The sequence below is a fragment of the Terrapene carolina genome, unplaced genomic scaffold (genome assembly GCF_002925995.2).
Source record: "Terrapene carolina triunguis isolate 2854851 unplaced genomic scaffold, T_m_triunguis-2.0 Scaffold95, whole genome shotgun sequence".
Taxonomy (NCBI): Eukaryota; Metazoa; Chordata; order Testudines; family Emydidae; genus Terrapene; species Terrapene triunguis.
Window position 1 is genome coordinate 43,237,666 of NW_020664446.1, and position 17,791 is coordinate 43,255,456.

At 45.7% G+C, this 17,791-nt stretch overlaps 1 protein-coding gene across 1 annotated transcript in view; it reads right to left on the reverse strand.

Moving 5' to 3' along the window:
• The window catches only part of LOC112105373 (collagen alpha-1(XIII) chain), a 131,889-nt gene that overhangs the window by 54,018 nt on the left and 60,080 nt on the right, over window positions 1-17,791 (reverse strand). The window contains exons 5-7 of the mRNA XM_029911384.1: window positions 15,229-15,264; window positions 11,975-12,001; window positions 6,865-6,915 (exon numbers count right to left, since the gene is read on the reverse strand). Coding sequence (XP_029767244.1) covers window positions 6,865-6,915; window positions 11,975-12,001; window positions 15,229-15,264 — 114 coding nt within the window. The remainder of the gene's footprint in view (window positions 1-6,864; window positions 6,916-11,974; window positions 12,002-15,228; window positions 15,265-17,791) is intronic.

Genomic DNA, 17,791 nt, shown 5'->3' on the forward strand with positions numbered 1-17,791 from the left:
TGTATGATATTCCGGTCCTCCTCTGTATTGGCAATACTTTCCAACTTTCTCTCACCTCCTGCCCCACAACCTTAGATGCCTCACTATGCTTTACTGTTGTAGCTCTCAACCTGGGCCACTCACACACAGCCTACCAGCATGCAAATCACACCCTGAATGTCTGTGTATAGCTACAGTCCTGGTCCAGCAACTCTGACCCCAGCAGCCTGTCAGCAACACGCCAGCCACACTCTGGCTTTCACCAGCCTTGGTTACTACTTGCAGGGTAACCCCAACACACTCCCAGTCCTGATTTTTCCCAAAAACGTGTGTTCTGCACTGTCCAGCCCCTCCTGGGCAGTTCAGATATAAAAAGTCCATTGCTCCTGTAAAGGGTCAATATTCAACCGTTTGCGACTTTAACTGGAGTTACCAAACAGATCAGTTTAAACACAACACTGGATTAGTTTAGATTAAAAATAAAGCACATTTATTTAACTACAAAGAGAGAGATTTTAAGTGGGTACAAGTACAAGATATTAAAGTCAGAAAAGGTTACAAGAGAAATAAAGATAAAACTCTTTCTAGTCGCTGAAACTTAATAAGCTAGACTTGGTTCAAGGTAATATCCCAGCAACAGAGCTGACCAAATTCTCTGATCAGGATCTCCCCCCAAAGTCAAAGGGCTGGTTCCTTTGTCGTCTTAGGTGGAGAGAGAGAGAACCTGGTGTGTTTTTGCCCCTCACTTTTATAGTCCTGTCCCCCTTTGAAATACATTTTCCTGAGGGTTACCCCTAGATAAAGTTCATTCCAGCTGTGAAGAAGGAAACAGGGAGTCTCGTGGTAAAAGAGGTTTCATATTGTTGTTTGCTAAAATGCAGATCGATCTGTTCCTGCCCCGCTTTGTTGCCAAAGAATGGCCACTTGACAAGTGATTGCCAGTCAACTTTGATGACACCTGGCTAGAGGTGTCAGCTTATCCTTTGTCTTTGAGAAACTGGTTTACCCACTCCCCAGACTAATCTGGTAAGCACATTTGTAGTCATAATTTCAGTTTATGTTCATAACTCCTAATAAGCATTTCGCACATACATTACACAAGAATATTGATGATCAATGTGTCATTAGCTTTTAAGTGATACCTCACAAGGCATATTTTGCACAAAGATTATTACACTAATGTGTAGGATGTGTATACAGGGGTGCTTTCGGTCATAGTTCTTCTAAGAGCTTTGGCTGTGATAGACAAAAATCCATTTTAAATATTCTTGTTACTTGGGTGAACCCTTTGTATGGGTTGAGTTAAAACCCTAGTGAGACTAGCAGATGTGAACTTGCCCTCCCGTTAACATAATTGTAAGCATAAGCCTCACTTAAGACAAAATGTGTGTGTGTGTGTGTGTGTCTGTGTGTCTGTGTATACCTACCCAGGAGTTTTTGATGAGTGTTGTTTTGGATAGTGTGTGTGTGTGTGTGTGTGTGTGTGTGTGAGAGAGTGGGAGAGAGATCACAGAACTGAGGTCACATAAGAACAGATGGAGTGAGAGAGGCAGCCTAAAGGAGCAGCTAAAAGCATGAGGCTGACCCTGGGACTGTTGGTAGATCTATCCAATTACAACTCTCAGGACATCTGCATCACTCTTGAGGCCAATTATTAGCTAAGAGCTGCAGTTTATGACAAAGGGGGAAAGGGACAAGCCTGTTATTCTTATATTCCATTGTGTGGTTAATTCAGTGCTCAGAAAACGAAAGGACTGATCCACTCTGAGCCCAGCATAGTGCAGGGAGAACAAGCACTGTCAATGCACCCTGACCTGTAACACCCCTTGCTATTCTATTCCTGGATCAAAACACAACTCTTCTGAAACACCTCAGTCCTGAACAACAACCTCTTTTCCTCTGTCTCTGCTATTCTAAGTCTGGGAGACTTATAATATACTTCCTAGAAGGACTTATGCTGAGCCTTTCTCATTGAAAATCAAAAGTGTGCACATAAACTCAATAAAGAGATGTGATTAATGTTTTGCTAGGAACAGCAGGACACCCTGTTGTTGGCTAAAAGGATCAGGACAATAAGATATCTTTTCCCGTGCCAGAGTGAAGCTCCTGTTCCTAGACTCTGCAGAGAGTGAACAATGTGTTTCACCCTGGGGTAGGGGGGAGGGACATTTTGTCTATTAGGTCTTCTTTCCCAATCCGCTTGGTGTACTATTGTCCTTCCTTATTGCTAGGGCCCTACCAAATTCATGACCAAAAAAACGCATCACAGATTGTGAACTCTGATCTCCCCCCATGAAATCTGGTCTTTTGTGTGCTTTTACCCTACACTACAGATTTCACGGGGGAGACCAGCGTTTCTCAAATTTGGGGTCCTGACCCAAAAGGGAGTTGCAGAGGTCACAAGGTTATTTTAGGGGTGGTCATGGTCAGTGTTCCCTCTAATTTTTCCCACCCATGTGCGGAATGAATTTGTTATGTGCACCAATATGGAGGTGATGTGTGACACATCACCTTCAAATTGGTGCACATAACAAAATTCATGTGGTGGAGGGGTTTGGAGTGTGGGTGGGGGCTCAGGGCTGGGGCAGAGGGTTAGGGTGGGGGGAGGGGTCCAGCTGGGGGTGTGGGCTCTGGGGTGGGGCCGGGGATGAAGGGTTTGGGGTGCAGGAGGGTGCTCTGGGGCTACCAGACGTCTCCCCCCCAACTCTCTCCCCACAGCAGCACCTGGGCTGGGGGGAGAGGCACCTCTCCCCGCCATGGATGCTCCGAGGCTGGGGCTGCAGGATAGGCGCCTCTGGCCCAGCTCTCGGCCCCCGCAGGTCCGGGCCAGGGCTGGGTTGAGGGAGGGGTGCCCCTGATGGGTTTGGGTTGAGCCGCCCGGGTCTGGGCCAAGCGGGCCGGGCCACCCGGGTTCGGGGCCAAGCCGGACTGCCATGGTTAGGTCTGAGCCTGGCGGGGCGGGGCGGGCCGGGCCGGGCCGGGCTGGGCCGCCCCATGGCTGGGCTGCACTGCCCTGTGCCACGTGGCCACAGCTGGGGCTGGGCTGCACCGCGCCACCCCGGCTGGGTTCAGGCTGGGGTAGGGGTGCCCCAGCCATGGCAGGTCCGGGATGCAGCATAGTTGGGGTCCGGGGGCCGCCCCGGCCATGGCAGGTTGGGGGCTGGGCTAGGTTGTGGCCGAGGCAAGGGCGCCCCTTCCCCAGCCCTGGCAGATCCGTGGGTGGGTTCCCTGAGTGCCTGCGCAGCGCTAAATAGGCTGCTGCACGGCCGCGCAGCTTACAGGGAACTTAGGTCACGGTATTCCCACCCTTACTTACGGACTGCCTTCAGAGCTGGGTGGCTGTAGAGTGGCGGCTGTTGGCCGGGTGCCCAGCTCTGAAGGCAGTGCCCTGCCAGCAGCAGTGCAGAAGTAAGGGTGGCAATACCATACCATGCCATCCTTACTTCTCCGTTGCTGTTGGTGGTGGCTTTCCCCCCGTCAGCAACCGCCGCTTTCCAGCTGCCCTGTTCTGAAGGCAGCACCGCTACCAGCAGCCGTGCAGAAGTAAGGGTAGCAGCACTGCAACCCCCGCTACAATAAACTTGTGCCCCCCTCCCCGCAACTCCTTTCTGGGTTAGGACCCCGACAATTACAACACTGTGAAGTTTCAGTTTTAAACAGCTGAAATCCTGAAGTTTGCAATTTTTAAAATCTTATGACCGTGAAATTGACCAAAATGGACTATGACTTTGGTAGAGGCCTACTTATTGCTGCTAATAGCAGCCTAGCAGGAACATCTTGGCTGAAACAACTTCTGCAGTTTAGCACAAGACCCTAAAAGGCTATCTGCCATTCAGAAAACTGCAGCCGTCAAAATAAAAGTCAGTCTTCTGAAAAGCCCAAGAATCTGCATTTGTTTCCTGGTTTGGTTTTGTCATTTATCAAACTCACAGTGGCGGACAGGTGGCACTGGGAGCAGACTAAGCTGTTTCTTATTAGGAGCACTTACCATGGGACTTATGGAAGGATAATTGGAAAGCCAGATGTAGCCGACTGTCCAGGCTGCTGAGGTCTCTTTTTCTTGACCTCAACCGATTAGCTGTGAAACAAGGGCATATGTCCTCAATCCTCTCTCTAGGTCAAGGATGCTACTCCTCACAAAGCTAATCAAAAAAGGAAGTTACTGGGGCAGGTGGGCGGCAAGGGGGATTGCATCTTTTTCTGTCACACTGCAGTGGAAATAGGGTGACCAGATCACCCAAGTCAAATATCGGGACGCGGGGGGTGTGGCGGGTGGGGGGGGGCAAAAAAAACCCCACCCTTCCTCCACAAGCGCTGGAGGGAGGCCCGGGAGACGCAGGGGAAGCGCGGGGCCAGGGTGAGTGAGAGTCCGGCCTGGCCCCGAGTAGGCAGGACTCAGTCGGGCGGTAGGGAGAGTAGGGGGGCGGCCCGCGGGGCCAGGCGGCGGCTGTTTTCCCCCCCCAGGGCAGCGGGACTCGGGAGCAGCCACTGCTGCAGGAGGATGGCCAAGCTCGGCGGCTGTGGCTCTGGCGCCCGGGCCCGAACCCATCGAGCCTGGGCCTGCTGTGGGGACCCTGGCTGCCCAGCTGGTGCAATCCCGCAGGCGGCCCCGGAGTGGGGGCAGCAGGCCCGCTCGGGTCCCGCAGGGGAACGAACGGACCTGGGCTGCCGATGCCTCCGCCCCGGGGCCGCCGTGGGATTGCACCAGCTGGGCAGCAGCCCAGACGTGACTGGCCAGGGGCTGGGCGCAGCGTGCGCGCTGCTGGGTCCCTGGAGCAGGCCCGGGCTCGGGGGGTTCGGGCCCGGGCGCCAGAGCCGCAGCCGCCGAGCTTGGCCATCGGCCGGTTCCTCCAGCCGCGGCAGTGGGAGCTGCAGCAGCGGCTGCTCCCGAGTCCCGCTGCCCAGTGGGGGAGAACAGCCGCCGCCTGGCCCCACAGGCCGCCCCCCTACTCTTTCTACCGCCCGACTGAGTCCTGCCTGCGCTCGGGGCCAGGCCGGACTCTCACTCACCCCGGCCCCGCGCTTCCCCTGTGTCTCCAGGGCCTCTCTCCACAAGCACCGGAGGGAGGAGGAATGGTGAGCCTGGGGAAGAGGCGGGGATTCGGGGAGGGAGCCAATGGGGGGAGGAGGGGGCGGAGTCAGGGCGGGGCGGCGGGGGGCGCGAGCACTTCCCGGCTCCGGAGCATTTCCTTGTTTGTCCAGTGTCCCGACTGCACATCAGTCGGGACGCGGGACAAACAAGGAAATATCGGGACAGTCCCGATAAAATCGGGATGTCTGGTCACCCTAAGTGGAAATCAATGGTATCTCAGAATGGATGGAACTGAGAGAGAGTGAAAATGCTTGCCTGAAAGACAGTGGTAATAACCTATTTGGGCAATAAGCTGTAAAGCAGTGAAAACATGGGCTAATATTTGTCACATAGAATATCAGGGTTGGAAGGGACCTCAGGAGGTCATCTAGTCCACCCCGCTGCTCAAAGCAAGGCCAATCCCCAAATGGCCCCATCAAGGATTGAATTTACAATGCTGGGTTTAGCAAGCCAATGCTCAGACCACTGAGCTATCCCTCCCCTCACCAAGTACTGATTTTGCATCAGATCCCTAAGTGGCCCCTGCAAGGATTGAACTCACAACCCTGGGTTTAGCAGGCCAATGCTCAAACCACTGAGCTATCCCTACCTAATACACATTGTCTAAACTCATTGTCTCCTTATGGAACTTAAATTCATATTTAATTTCATTCTGTGAGAAAGGTACCTTTCTAAAGTGCCACTGGAGGGGCAGCCATGTTTAGGTCCTGAAGGATGGGAAGAAATGTGCTTCTTCCATGGCATGAAGTTAGATCAAAGAACTCCAGCAAAGTTAATACCATTAACACAAATCTAAACTCTTGTCAATAACCACTGGAAATGTACTGGAAAACTGGAGTTTCTATAGCGATACAAAGACCTAACAGAAATTTGGACAACACTGTGCATTTACTGTGTTAGGGAAAGCTAGAAATATGAACTTCAATTCAAGGAGGACCTAGAATTTGGGATGCATGAAAACTCTAAGCCTGTATTCTTTCTAGGGCACTAAGGCTTCAGTTCTCTTAGGAGCTTCATGTGGGTGGATCTCTGCACCTGCGTGGAACTCCTTGCAGGATCAGGGCCTAATACTGTACTTCTCCAGCCCAGCATACCTCTCTAAGTGCCTCTTCTCTGCTCCCTAATTAAAACAAGCCTTTATTAAAACAAGCCTTCAAGATAGCAGCAGAGGAAGGGTTCACTGAACTCTTCAGAGAGAAACCTCAGCTCTCTGTTAATTGACAGTACCATGCTTGTCATTGATGAACCTGGCTGAGCAACAAAAACTTTGGGTCTTAGGATAAGAAATTGAATTTTCCAAGCAAGTTCCTAAATTACCCATTTTTGTTATCTCCCGCAGCCATTTGCCCAGCCTTAATCCCAGACATGTTGCACTGTAAAGATGGAGCAATGTCATCTGCCAACTAGACTAATTGCAAAGAGCACTCAGCCAAAGAAGACATGCTTCGCCCAAAGCGAAGGGCGTACTCACAGCAAGGCATCAGTGCTGCTGCCAAGAGGTGGAACTATTTCTCTTCCTTTTTAACACAGGAGAAAAAACCACTGGAAAAACCTATATGGTTTCCTTGCTAAGGACTAGGTGCTCACTAATTCTAGCAATATGGGCTGTAATTTAATTATATATAGTAAATAATATTTGTATAAAAACAAGACTGGCCAAAAAGTAAAACCACATCAGATAGTGTTATTGCTCCTCTGGAAATGCTGCTGCTGACTTGGTACCCCTCCTTAGTCTTTTTTCAGTAACTCACCCACAGCCTGCATCACACAAAAATAGAGAGAAAGACACTTACGGGAGGGCCTCGGGGACCGATGATGGACATGCCTGCTTCTCCAGGGGTTCCCTGCAGAGAGACAGAGGCAGAAAAGGTGTGAGAAAAGGAAGATTAAAAAGGAAAAAACTGGAAGGCAAGGAAGCAGAAGAAGGAAAGAGGAAGAGAGAGATGTGAAAGCGTCAGTGAGAAGACAAAAGAGAGCAAAAAGTGAGATGAAGAAAAGAACAAGGCTGGATAATGAATCAGTAGAGGAGAGAGAGGTGATTGCATGAGATAATGAGGAGGAGGAAGAAAGACAGTTAAGGAAAAGAGATCAAAATAATCAATATTCACATTCTCTATAGAGACCATGATTAAATTGTGATTGATTAGAGCCCTTCCCACCTGAGATAAAAACGCTCCTTGGCCTTTCTTGCTCATGAGAGGAGGCCATTTTGAAGTGTCCCATCCCCCTTAAGAGATGGTACCACTATGAGTCCCTTTGGTGAGGAACATGAGATCTCATCTCATGCCTGCATACTCCCCATGCCCTGAGAGCACACATTTGCCTCCCCTCTATTTGATCACTCTTGTTCGGCCTGAAGCTTCACCCGCCCTAGTCTAGGGATTGAATAATGCAGAGAGGCATAGCTAGGAGTAAAGCTGTGCTGTATAAGGGGAAAATGAGATGTTCAGCAAGGAAAATTATAGACACATAAAATACCTTTTGGATCAAATGCAACACAGAGGCCCTGACCTCTTGTGATTATTAAAGATCCTGTGACACTTTTAGTAAGTGCTGTTACGCTCAAGCCCTGGGTAAACTCTAATTCAGGTCATGACATTTTGCCCCCCTAAATTTCCTTTGTGAAATTGAATTGATGATAGTGATGTTCATTTCCTTTTCCGGTCTATTGCTGTGTGCTTTTTAAACAGATTTCACATCTCACCCCAGATGCATCTGCATTTCAATGGCAGCTCTATACCCAAAATGTACACACTTTATCAAGTTTATGAAGCGGTCAGGGTGCCTTTGGAGTGAAAGGTACAATGTAACAGTAAGACATAAGATCACTATTAGAGTGGAATAGTCTCCTGAGGTCAGTTGTGAAAGCACCATCACTGGAGATATTAAAATACTGGCTGGTTAACCCAGCTCTGAATATACAAGGGAGACCACATTGTATATCACAGGGTAGGGCAAGGACAGGGAGACAGATTGCATAAACCGCAAGGTCTTTTTCAACTCTAGTACTTATGATTTTATGACTGGATCAAATGAGATTTAGTGATCAGATTGGAATTTGAAAGTTTAGGTCTAAAGTAAACGAAATAAATCCATGTGGAAGCAGCTTAATGTACTGTACCCAGAAATAAGTGGCTTGGTCAAACCTGTTTCGAAAATAAGTAGGGACTGACATGGAGACAAAATGTTCTTATGACTTAATCATGTATTGTATGCAATGATAGACATTTATGGTACGTCTATACTGAGCTAAGAGACCCGAGGCACAACTGCAGCTGGCCTGAGTCAGCTGACTTGGGCTCACAGGGCTTGGGCTGTGGGGTTATAAAACTGCAGTGTAGACCTTTGGATTCAGGCTGAAACACTGCCATAGGGACAGTTCTGCCAGCCAAACACCACTGGAATGCAGTGTAAACTGGCCATGCCCCTTCCCAATGCCCTGGGTTCACCCCAGTAAATATCTTTACCATTCCTTCTCTCTGGTCACTCACTGCAGAGGAGGGATGTGCTGCTATGGAAACTTTTCCACTGCACAAGACACCTTCTGTGTTCAAATGCAGGGATAGGCCTAAGCGTCAATGGCCTCATCCAGATTTAAGTAGCAGCTTTCCCTGTGTTGAGATGTTCTGATCTGAGGTTCTACTTTGGTAGATTAATAGTGTTAAAGAGCGACATTAATTACTGAAGAAAGACTAGCATACTTAGTACATGGCTCTAAAGAAGTTACTTTCTCTTTAAAGGGAGTAAACTTTATTCACTGGACTTGGAAACAGGATTTTAAGTCACAGAAAGACAAGTGTTCAGAGAGAAGAATGATCTGGCTGCAAAAAGGAGGGACAGCCTCTCAGTTTTCCTCAATTAAAAGTGAAAGAAGAGTAGCAGTGATTTGGGGAAGAATGTTCTAACTACCTAAAGAAAAGAAGAGAGAAACTGAGCGAAGAAAGCAAAAGTAAAAATGGGGAACTTTGGGCAACTTAGAGGCAGCTGTGACCTGCCATGACCTGGGGAGTGGAAAAGTCCTGTTTGTAGCTATTTATAAAAGGCATTCATTTTGGATTAAGAAAAAAACAGTAAAGTTCTTCCCGGAAAAATAGAAGCCGTCAAAGATTCACGGCAAACCCAGGTCATATGACTGGCAGACTATCTCAATGTGTTTTATAATACACAATACATGACTGATAGTCACAGATGATAGATTTCAAGGTCAGAAGTGACCATTATGATCATCTAGTCTGACCTGCATAACACAGCCCATCAAACTTCCCCCAAAATACTTACTAGAGCAGATCTTTCAGAAAAATATCCAATCTTGATTTACCCAGAGTTGGGGAATCCACCACGACCCTGGGTTAGTTGTTTCAATGGTTAATTACTCTCATTGATTAAATGTACCCCTTATTTCCAGTCTCAATTTGTCTAGCTTCAACACTGGATCACGTTATATCTTTCCCTACTAGACTGAAGATCCATTATTAACTATTTGTTCCTCGTGTAGGTACATTTAGACTGCAATCAAATCACCCCTTAACCTTCTCTTTTTTAAGCTTAATAGTCGAGCTCCTTAAGTCTATCGCTATAAGGCGGGTTTTCTAATCCTTTAATCATTCTCATGGCTCGGCTCTGAACCCTTTCCAAGTTATCAACATCCTTCTTGAATTGTGGACACCAGAACTGGATACAATATTCCAGTTACAGCTGCACTAATGCCAAATGCAGAGGTAAAATAATCTTTTTACTCCTACTTGAGATTCACCTGTATATGCATCCCAGGATTTTCATTAGCCGTTTTGGCCACAGCATCACACTGGGAGTTCATGTTCAGCTGATCACCACAACCTCCAAATCTTTTTCAGAGTCACTGCTTCCAAAATTCCCCATTATGTAAGTACGGCCAAAATGGATACTGTTTTCTTGTGCCCAGTTTACCAGGCAATCCAGATTGCTCTGTGTCGGTGACCTGTCCTCTTCGTTATTTACCACTCCCCCAATTTTTGTATCATCTGCAAAATTTATCAGTGATGATTTGATATTTCTTCCAGGTAATTAATAAAAATGTTAAATAGCATTGTGCCAAGAACTGATCCCTGCAGGACCCCACTAGAAATATATCCATTCAATGATGATTTCCTATTTACAATTACATTTTGAGACCTACCAGTTAGACAACTTTTAATCCACTTAATGAGTGCTATGTTAATTTTATATTGCTCTAGTTTTTTAATGAAAATGTCATGTGGTACCAAGTGAAATGTCTTACAGAAGTTTAAGTATATTATGTCAACTCTATTACCTTTAACAGCCAACTTGTTATCTCACCAAAAAAGATATCAAATTAGCTTGACAGGATCTATTTTCCATAAAGTCGATTGGCATTAATTATATTACCCTTGCTTAATTCTTTATTAATCAAATCCCATATCTGCTGCTCCATTATCTTGCCCAGGACTGATGTGAGATTGACAGGCCTATAATTACCTAGGTTATCCCGTTTACGCTTGTTAAATATTGGCACAATATTAGCTTTCTTCCACTCTTCTGCAACAGCGCCCCCATCTTCTAAGACTTATTGAAAAATCAATATTAATGGTCCAGTGATCTCCTCAGCCAGCTCTTTTAAAACTCTTGGATGCAACTTATCTGGACCTACTGATTTTAAAATGTTCATCTTTAGTAGCTGCTGTTTAACTTCCTCTTGAGATACTAGTGGAATGGAAAGAGTGTTATTATGTGATACAACTACATCATCTGCCAAGGGGGCTTTGGCATCTTGGATGATTTGATAATGCTGATTGGCTACCAGGAGGATCCAAACAGGGGACAAGAGGGAATGACCTGAAGAAGAAAAGGAAGGAGAAGAAGAACAACCAGGTTTTCATCCTGCCTTGCCCTTTCTTCCTATGGTATGTCACTGTTTTGCTCCCTATCTTTTTCACCGAGGTCTGAACAGGTTTGCCAATACCATAATCTTTACAGATATTTCCTCAAACAATGGGGTGAACATCTAGACATTTCCTAATTTCTGCACATTTTGCTGTTCATTTTCCAATTAATTAGATGCTGCCTGAATCGATCCAAGGCACTTCTGTCCCTCTTCTATCTTTCCCTTTTGAGTGTATGATGTAGTGGCATCTGAAGACATAAAGTGTTGACTGACGTTGAATATTTCATGACATTTGTGTCACCAATGTGACATATTAGTGGCTTTGTAAACTACCAGCTCTATGTAGGGACAAAAAACTCATTCAATACTTTTCAAATAGTTTAGGCAACCTCTCAGAGAGACAGGAAGTACTGCAGGGTCTTTTTTCTTTAAATGGAGAAGATATGATTGAAGTAAAAAAGTGTATGTGTGTGGGGTCATGGCCATATCTTTCCTGTTTCCCGCCGTGTTTTTTCACTATGCGACTAACCCTGGAATGGAGGTGATGAGCCATGGTCTGTGACCAGAGGAATGGTGAATAGGAGAAGCCCAGCACATAGGAACTGGATGGGCCATTAGGACATAGCTGTTATATCTTATCACATTTGCATATGCACATTTCCTGGACTTACCAGGCACAGCTGTCAGCAGTGAAGAAGCTAATGGTTAAAAAACCACAAAGGCCCAGCTGGAAATATTGAGTGTGCCCATCCACCTCTGGAAGTCAGCCCTTACAATGTTAGTAAATTATAGTAAACAAAAAATTCAACATCCTCAGATGCTGTGTGGGCTGGAAGGAATTCAAGAGATGAGCTCACATTGTGAGAGGAGAGGGGTGGGGCAGTTCAGATCCATGTGTGGTTTAGACACACGGAGGGCTTTAAAGGCACAGCTCTTCAATTGTTGTGATTTGAAGTGAAGGGATTTCAGGCGGCTGAGAGAGGTCAGGGTATGACATGATGAGCTGGAAAGAGCTGACTCACCTTCTCTCCGGGTTGCCCCTTTAGTCCCTGGGTCAATTACACCAGTCGCAGCCGCATGCAAAAGGATGAAGGGGAGAGAGAAAGAGACACAAACACAGGAATCAGTGTTAATGGCACACTAAACCCAAACACAAAACAACACAACAAAAAACAGGTCACAGACACTGATGCATGCTCTGTTTAAGGTTCACACACAAGCACAATGACCTTTGCTTTTCCCCCTTCCACTGCCATCAAGATCAGCTGTCCTGGCAATGTCTCAGAGGAAGGGCAGCTGAGAGAGGTGGCAGCTGAAATTGGGTTTTCAGCCAGCGTGAGAAAATCAATTCTTGATTTTAACAAGTGGTGGTGGTGGTGGGGAAACTGAAGCTGTGTGTTAGTGATAAGCTCGCCATAGTTAGCAAGGCTGGCTCAGAGTTCAGAGACATCAGCTCACAAGTAAGTGAGGCAGCAGCAACAGACCTGACAAGGAACCTTGGCACAGCTGCCACCAGGGATGATAGTCCTTGGGTGGGATTAGCCATGGTGGTCAGAACAGTAGCTGAAGATGGATTTGGCTAACAGTCAGTCCACACTGGCCAAGTGGCAGGAGTTCCTGGCCAGCCTTTCAATGTGTGAGACAGGAGGGTCATTGAGGCAAGGCAGAGGAGGATAAACGGATGAATGTACTGGGAAGAAGGTATCTGACTGAATGGGAGGGTGGGGCATGGGAAATATATTTAATTGACAGTCTTCATTACTGAAACAGTAGTAAAATATTGATTTTTTCTCTTCTTTCTCTTCTGCCTGGCTCAAAGAGGGGGAATTAGATATAATATATGGTCTGGCTATGTGAAATCTGTGGGGTAAATGTGCAAAATACATTTAAGTCTTACATACTGAAATATGTTTAATATATTAAGTCACTCCAGGTAGGTTAATTAAAATTAAAACAGGCCTGTTTTATGGTAGGACCTTATTCTACCACCCTTATTTACACTGAGGAGTAACCTACTACATATGGAGTCTCACTGATTTCAGTGGAACTACTCACAGAGTAAGGCTTCACTTAGTATAAGAACGGTAAAGCTGAGTCTTTAATGAACAGAGTGTGTAGGCTTTAAACAGGGGCTCATCTGGAAGTGTTGTGATCTATGTTACCCACCAAAAGTCTCAGGTTTGATTACTAGCTCGTCTTTCACTACTCCGGCGGTTGGCAGGGGCTGGCATTTCTGCACAGCCAGCTTCCTCTGCCTCTCAGAGGCCTCCTAGCAGGGTCTAAGGGCAGTTTTACTCAGTTCCCCTCTTCTAGCACATACAAATAAGCAGAAAATGAGAGACACCATATAGATTTCTGTCTGTTTTCCATCTCTGTCTAGAGCAGTGATCCTCATAAACTGTGCTACCTTGCGTTATATCCTGTTGTGTCACATTACTGAAAGCAGCAGTTACTTCCAAAGTAATGCTGTCATGGCAACACAACATCAAACCAGAAGGACATCATGAACATGTACTAGCATTGCTTGAATCACCCTGAGTCTGGCAATACAGTAATACTGAAGAGCTAACCCCCTCAGGCATGCCAGGCTCCAATACCAATGAGGCATTGGGAGGAGACATTACTGGAGAGAGAAAGTTACCCAGAGGTATCGCTAAGGAAGTCCTCAACATAGTACATAAAATATAATGGAGCCATAAAACCCTCCCATACTTTGGGGGCTTGGATTAATTGAGACTCAAATCTGAATTACCCTGGCTCATGAGGTTTGTAAAAACCAAGCCACCCAGGGTTATGCCCACCCTACCTGTGGAATTCGCTGACCCTTTTTCTATATTTTTTCCATCACTGCTGATGGCAGTGAGTAGCTGATTATGTCATTAATGTTTATAAATACGTTGAAGATGTAAAGAGTTATTTAATGCCAAGAGTTGTTAATTGTTAATAATATTTGTTGTATTTGTATGTAAAAAGAGAACTTCTCTTCGCTAATCAGCCTCCATAACAAACACTGTGGGCCAGTTCCTGGTGTAAATTCATATAGCTCCACTGGCTTCAATGGAATTGCACTGATTTACACCAGCTGAGGATCTGGCCCTGGATGTGTAATCTCTTATGGCATGACCACTATAGCCACTCTATATTACAGCTGCCTGTGAAATTGCAGGCATCAAACCCAGACACATCTCACTCATCCACACACAGCCTTCCCAAAAGATGTTTAAAGATGTAAAATGTTTTGGGGGAAGATATCCAAATGGTAACTCAGGCGAGCTTAGCTGTGGCAAGCTGAACAGCTGGGAATTGGCAAGGAGTGAAGATAACACAGTTTCCATTCTCTGTCTGAAATGTGGGGTGGTCATAGGGCAGGTGCCTCAGCCAGAGAAAAGCATAAGGATTCAGGACCTATCCACAATTCAGAGTGAACTTATTGGAATGTCACCTCACCCCTGAGGCTGTTATGTTGTCCTCTTTGGAAAGACATCAACATGTATGGGGAATAAAGAGAACAACTCCAGGAAGGGGGAACACAGAACCGAAGGCAGAGCCGCACAATGCAAAGGTGTTTGGGGTGTTGATGTGATGCTATATGACACACGCTGCCCAGCCCTTCTTCAAAGTGTCACTGTTATTTTAAATATGTACTGTATGACCAGAGGGCCAAATTAGAGCCAATGTGCTGGGCAGACATTGTACATTCATAGGCTGAGAAAAGGCTACAAATGTTTATTTGATCTATATCATTTTTTTCAACACACAGATCCGCAGGAGGAGCTTGCCTCTTCTCTGCCTTCAGAGGCACATAGGCAAGTACATTGCAGGCAGCAAGAAACCATCGGCAGCCCACTGCTTGGCACCACTAGAACACATGGTTCTGCAGGGAGCATTCTCAGAATGTAGCCAAGGCCTCCTTCTCAAGAGTCCCATTTAGATTTGGTTTCTGTATGGAAATGTCTCAGGTAAGAGCCCCCTATAGACTTACCAAGGATTCATGCCTCCGTTTTCGGGGTGGAGCCTGGTTACATCACAAATGATAGAACCTGCAGCCTAGAATTTCTAAACCTGGAAACAGATCTGAGTAGCAGTTCATTCAGCTTTATTCATGAGGGAAGCTGCTGCTTTTTCCCTTGTTGTACCCAAACCTTAAAATGGAGCATGGAGCTGGGGGAATCATTTCCCTGAAATAATGAAAGTATCACCCCAAACGACCCACAGGCATCCCAGCTTTCGGAAAAATGTGTGTCAGGTCAGGCAGATGCAAGAGGTTGTAACTCACCGGTCTTCCAGGGATTCCCATGGCGCCTTTGTCTCCCTAACAATTAATGCAAAATCAGACGGCAGTTGGAAACTGACCATAAGCAAGACTACAAAATGACACAAATTAGATGTCACATATGTGTGTATCTTTGATTATTAATTGACTGAGGTGTGTGTGTGTAGGTGCACATATGTTGACTCATGATATATACATATATTTAAAGCATGTTCATATGTTTGTATGTATCTTTGAACATATGTGTAAGCATGTGGGTATGGATGTGTATGTAAGTCATCAGTACAATTCCTTGCTATATAGGCACAAGGAACCAACAAAGCACAACCATTTAGAAAGGAAAAAAAGGCAAGAGTTTGTGATCCAACTATGAATCTAATCATAATTTCAACACTTTCTATAATCCAGCTGCTGGGAAACTGCTCCCTTCAGTACCTAATTATCACAATTTTCTCTTTTTTTCCAAGGAAATCTGAATGGTAGCTATTTATTTACAGAGCTGTTACCACTTAAGATAGAACTCTCAGAGACCATGAACAGGTCCACATTTTCCAGTAGTCCAGAAAAGGGAAAGTTATACTAATGTGGATAACAAGCTAACACAGGAAATGGCGTGTCTAGCACAATGTATATTAATGGCTGTGTTCTGTGTCTCTTAACTGTAGAGAATGCTGCCCAGTGCATCTTTAGGGTGTGAAAATCATCAAGTGAGGTTGCATGAATGTGCCTGCCTAAGAATGTATGAGACAATACTTGAACTGAATGGCAAAGACACATGGACACAAAGCCATTGGCTTATTCTTAGCCATTTATATAGATTTTAGTTCTGAATCTTAAAGAATATTTTTATTATTTAACTATAGAATTAAAAAAAACTCTGTATTTTTGGTCACAAAAAGTGAATGGTTATGCAGACTTAGAGAGCAGTATGCTGATGCTGAGAGGATACAGAACTATTTATGGTGTCCATTGTTTTGTGGATTTCGCTGCACAATTTGCAAAAATGACATTGTAAAATCTCTCAGTATTGTTTCTGATCATCAATTTGGTTTTTTCCTAAGTTTCACTATGAAAAAAAACCCAATGTTTCTGTTGTACCGTCTCATATATTTTCACCATAATACTGTTTTCTGAGAAGATTGATTTCTGCAGCACCTGACAAGAACATAGACAATGTAGGAGGCTGCCTCAAGGGGAAAACATGAGGGGATGAGGGGAAAACAACCCTAACTGTGTCACCCTACATGAAATCGTTGAGCCTCTTCTGTCATTATCGCTTTAATCATGGCAATGAGCCAGAACCTTAGTTCGGTGTCTATTAGTGATCAATACGAGTTAGGGATACATACTGATTACACAGGTAACTCTGCTGAGGAAAATAATCTTTGATGTTGGTAAATGTTCAGAAATTCTTTTTTCCCCAGCAGTGTCTGTAATCAAATGAGAATATAAAACAATACTGATGGTCATTTTTCTACTGTGACCTGCCAATTCGCTCTGCTATCCAGTGATGGAACTGCAAAAAGCTGTGTGGAGAAAAAGCAAAATGGAGAAGACTGTCTTGAAATCTGGGGAGTGGGCAGATTATTTCTCGCCATTCAAGGAATGCACTTTGCCACCACTGTTGCTCAGTAACCTTTCTTTGCTCCCTGTCTGTACCTAATAATACTGTAGATTAATATTCTAAATACACTTCAATATGCACAAGATCTAAATGTAATGGAGTAAAAAGTATTTAGAGGTTTAACAACTCCATAGTTATAGACAAGTGCTATTCCATAATCAATGGGCATTTCTTTCACGTACGTGTGTTGATAAATCAAAAAGCCATATCTCTGCTGCAGCAGTTATACTTCAGGTGATTTACACAAGCAGTTTGATTAAATTTACATAGATGGTATGTGACTGCAAAGTAAAAGGAGACAATATCTATTCTATTTCATCCCATTCTGGTTTTCATACTGCACCCATCAACATGCTATTTGATCTATCTATCTATCTATCTATCTATCTATCTATCTATCTATCTATCTATCTATCTCTGTGTCTAGGTGCTGTACATGGTTTATTCAGAAAACAATGGAATTTCTCCATAAGGGACAGGAAATTCATTGCCTTGCTCCTTGATTTCTTGGCTTCTGCTTGCAGGGCCAGCTCTGGCTTTCTGGCCGCCCCAAGCAAAAAACAAAACAAAACAAAAAAACCGCGGCGGCCAGAACAGAAAAGCAAAAAAAAAAAAAAAAAACCTGCGGTGCGGCCAGAGCCAGGGTGCAGGGGGACTCCCTGCCCTGCAGATGTGCCCCAGCTAGCGGGGGGAGGGGGAGGGAGGGAGGTGAGAGAGAGAAGGGGGGCGGCCAGGGCTTCAGCAGGGCACTGCCACACGGCCCCTCCCGCCGTGCCCCCTGCCGGGAGAGCTCCGCACCGCTCCGGTCGGCTGGGAGGGAAGGACGCGGGCTGCCGTGCCGGGCTTGCTGCAGGGCGCTCCCGTCCTCCACGCCGCTGCCCCCTACAGGGCGGCCGGAGCGGAACAATAACAACAACAAAAAAGCGGCCGTGCCGCCCTAGG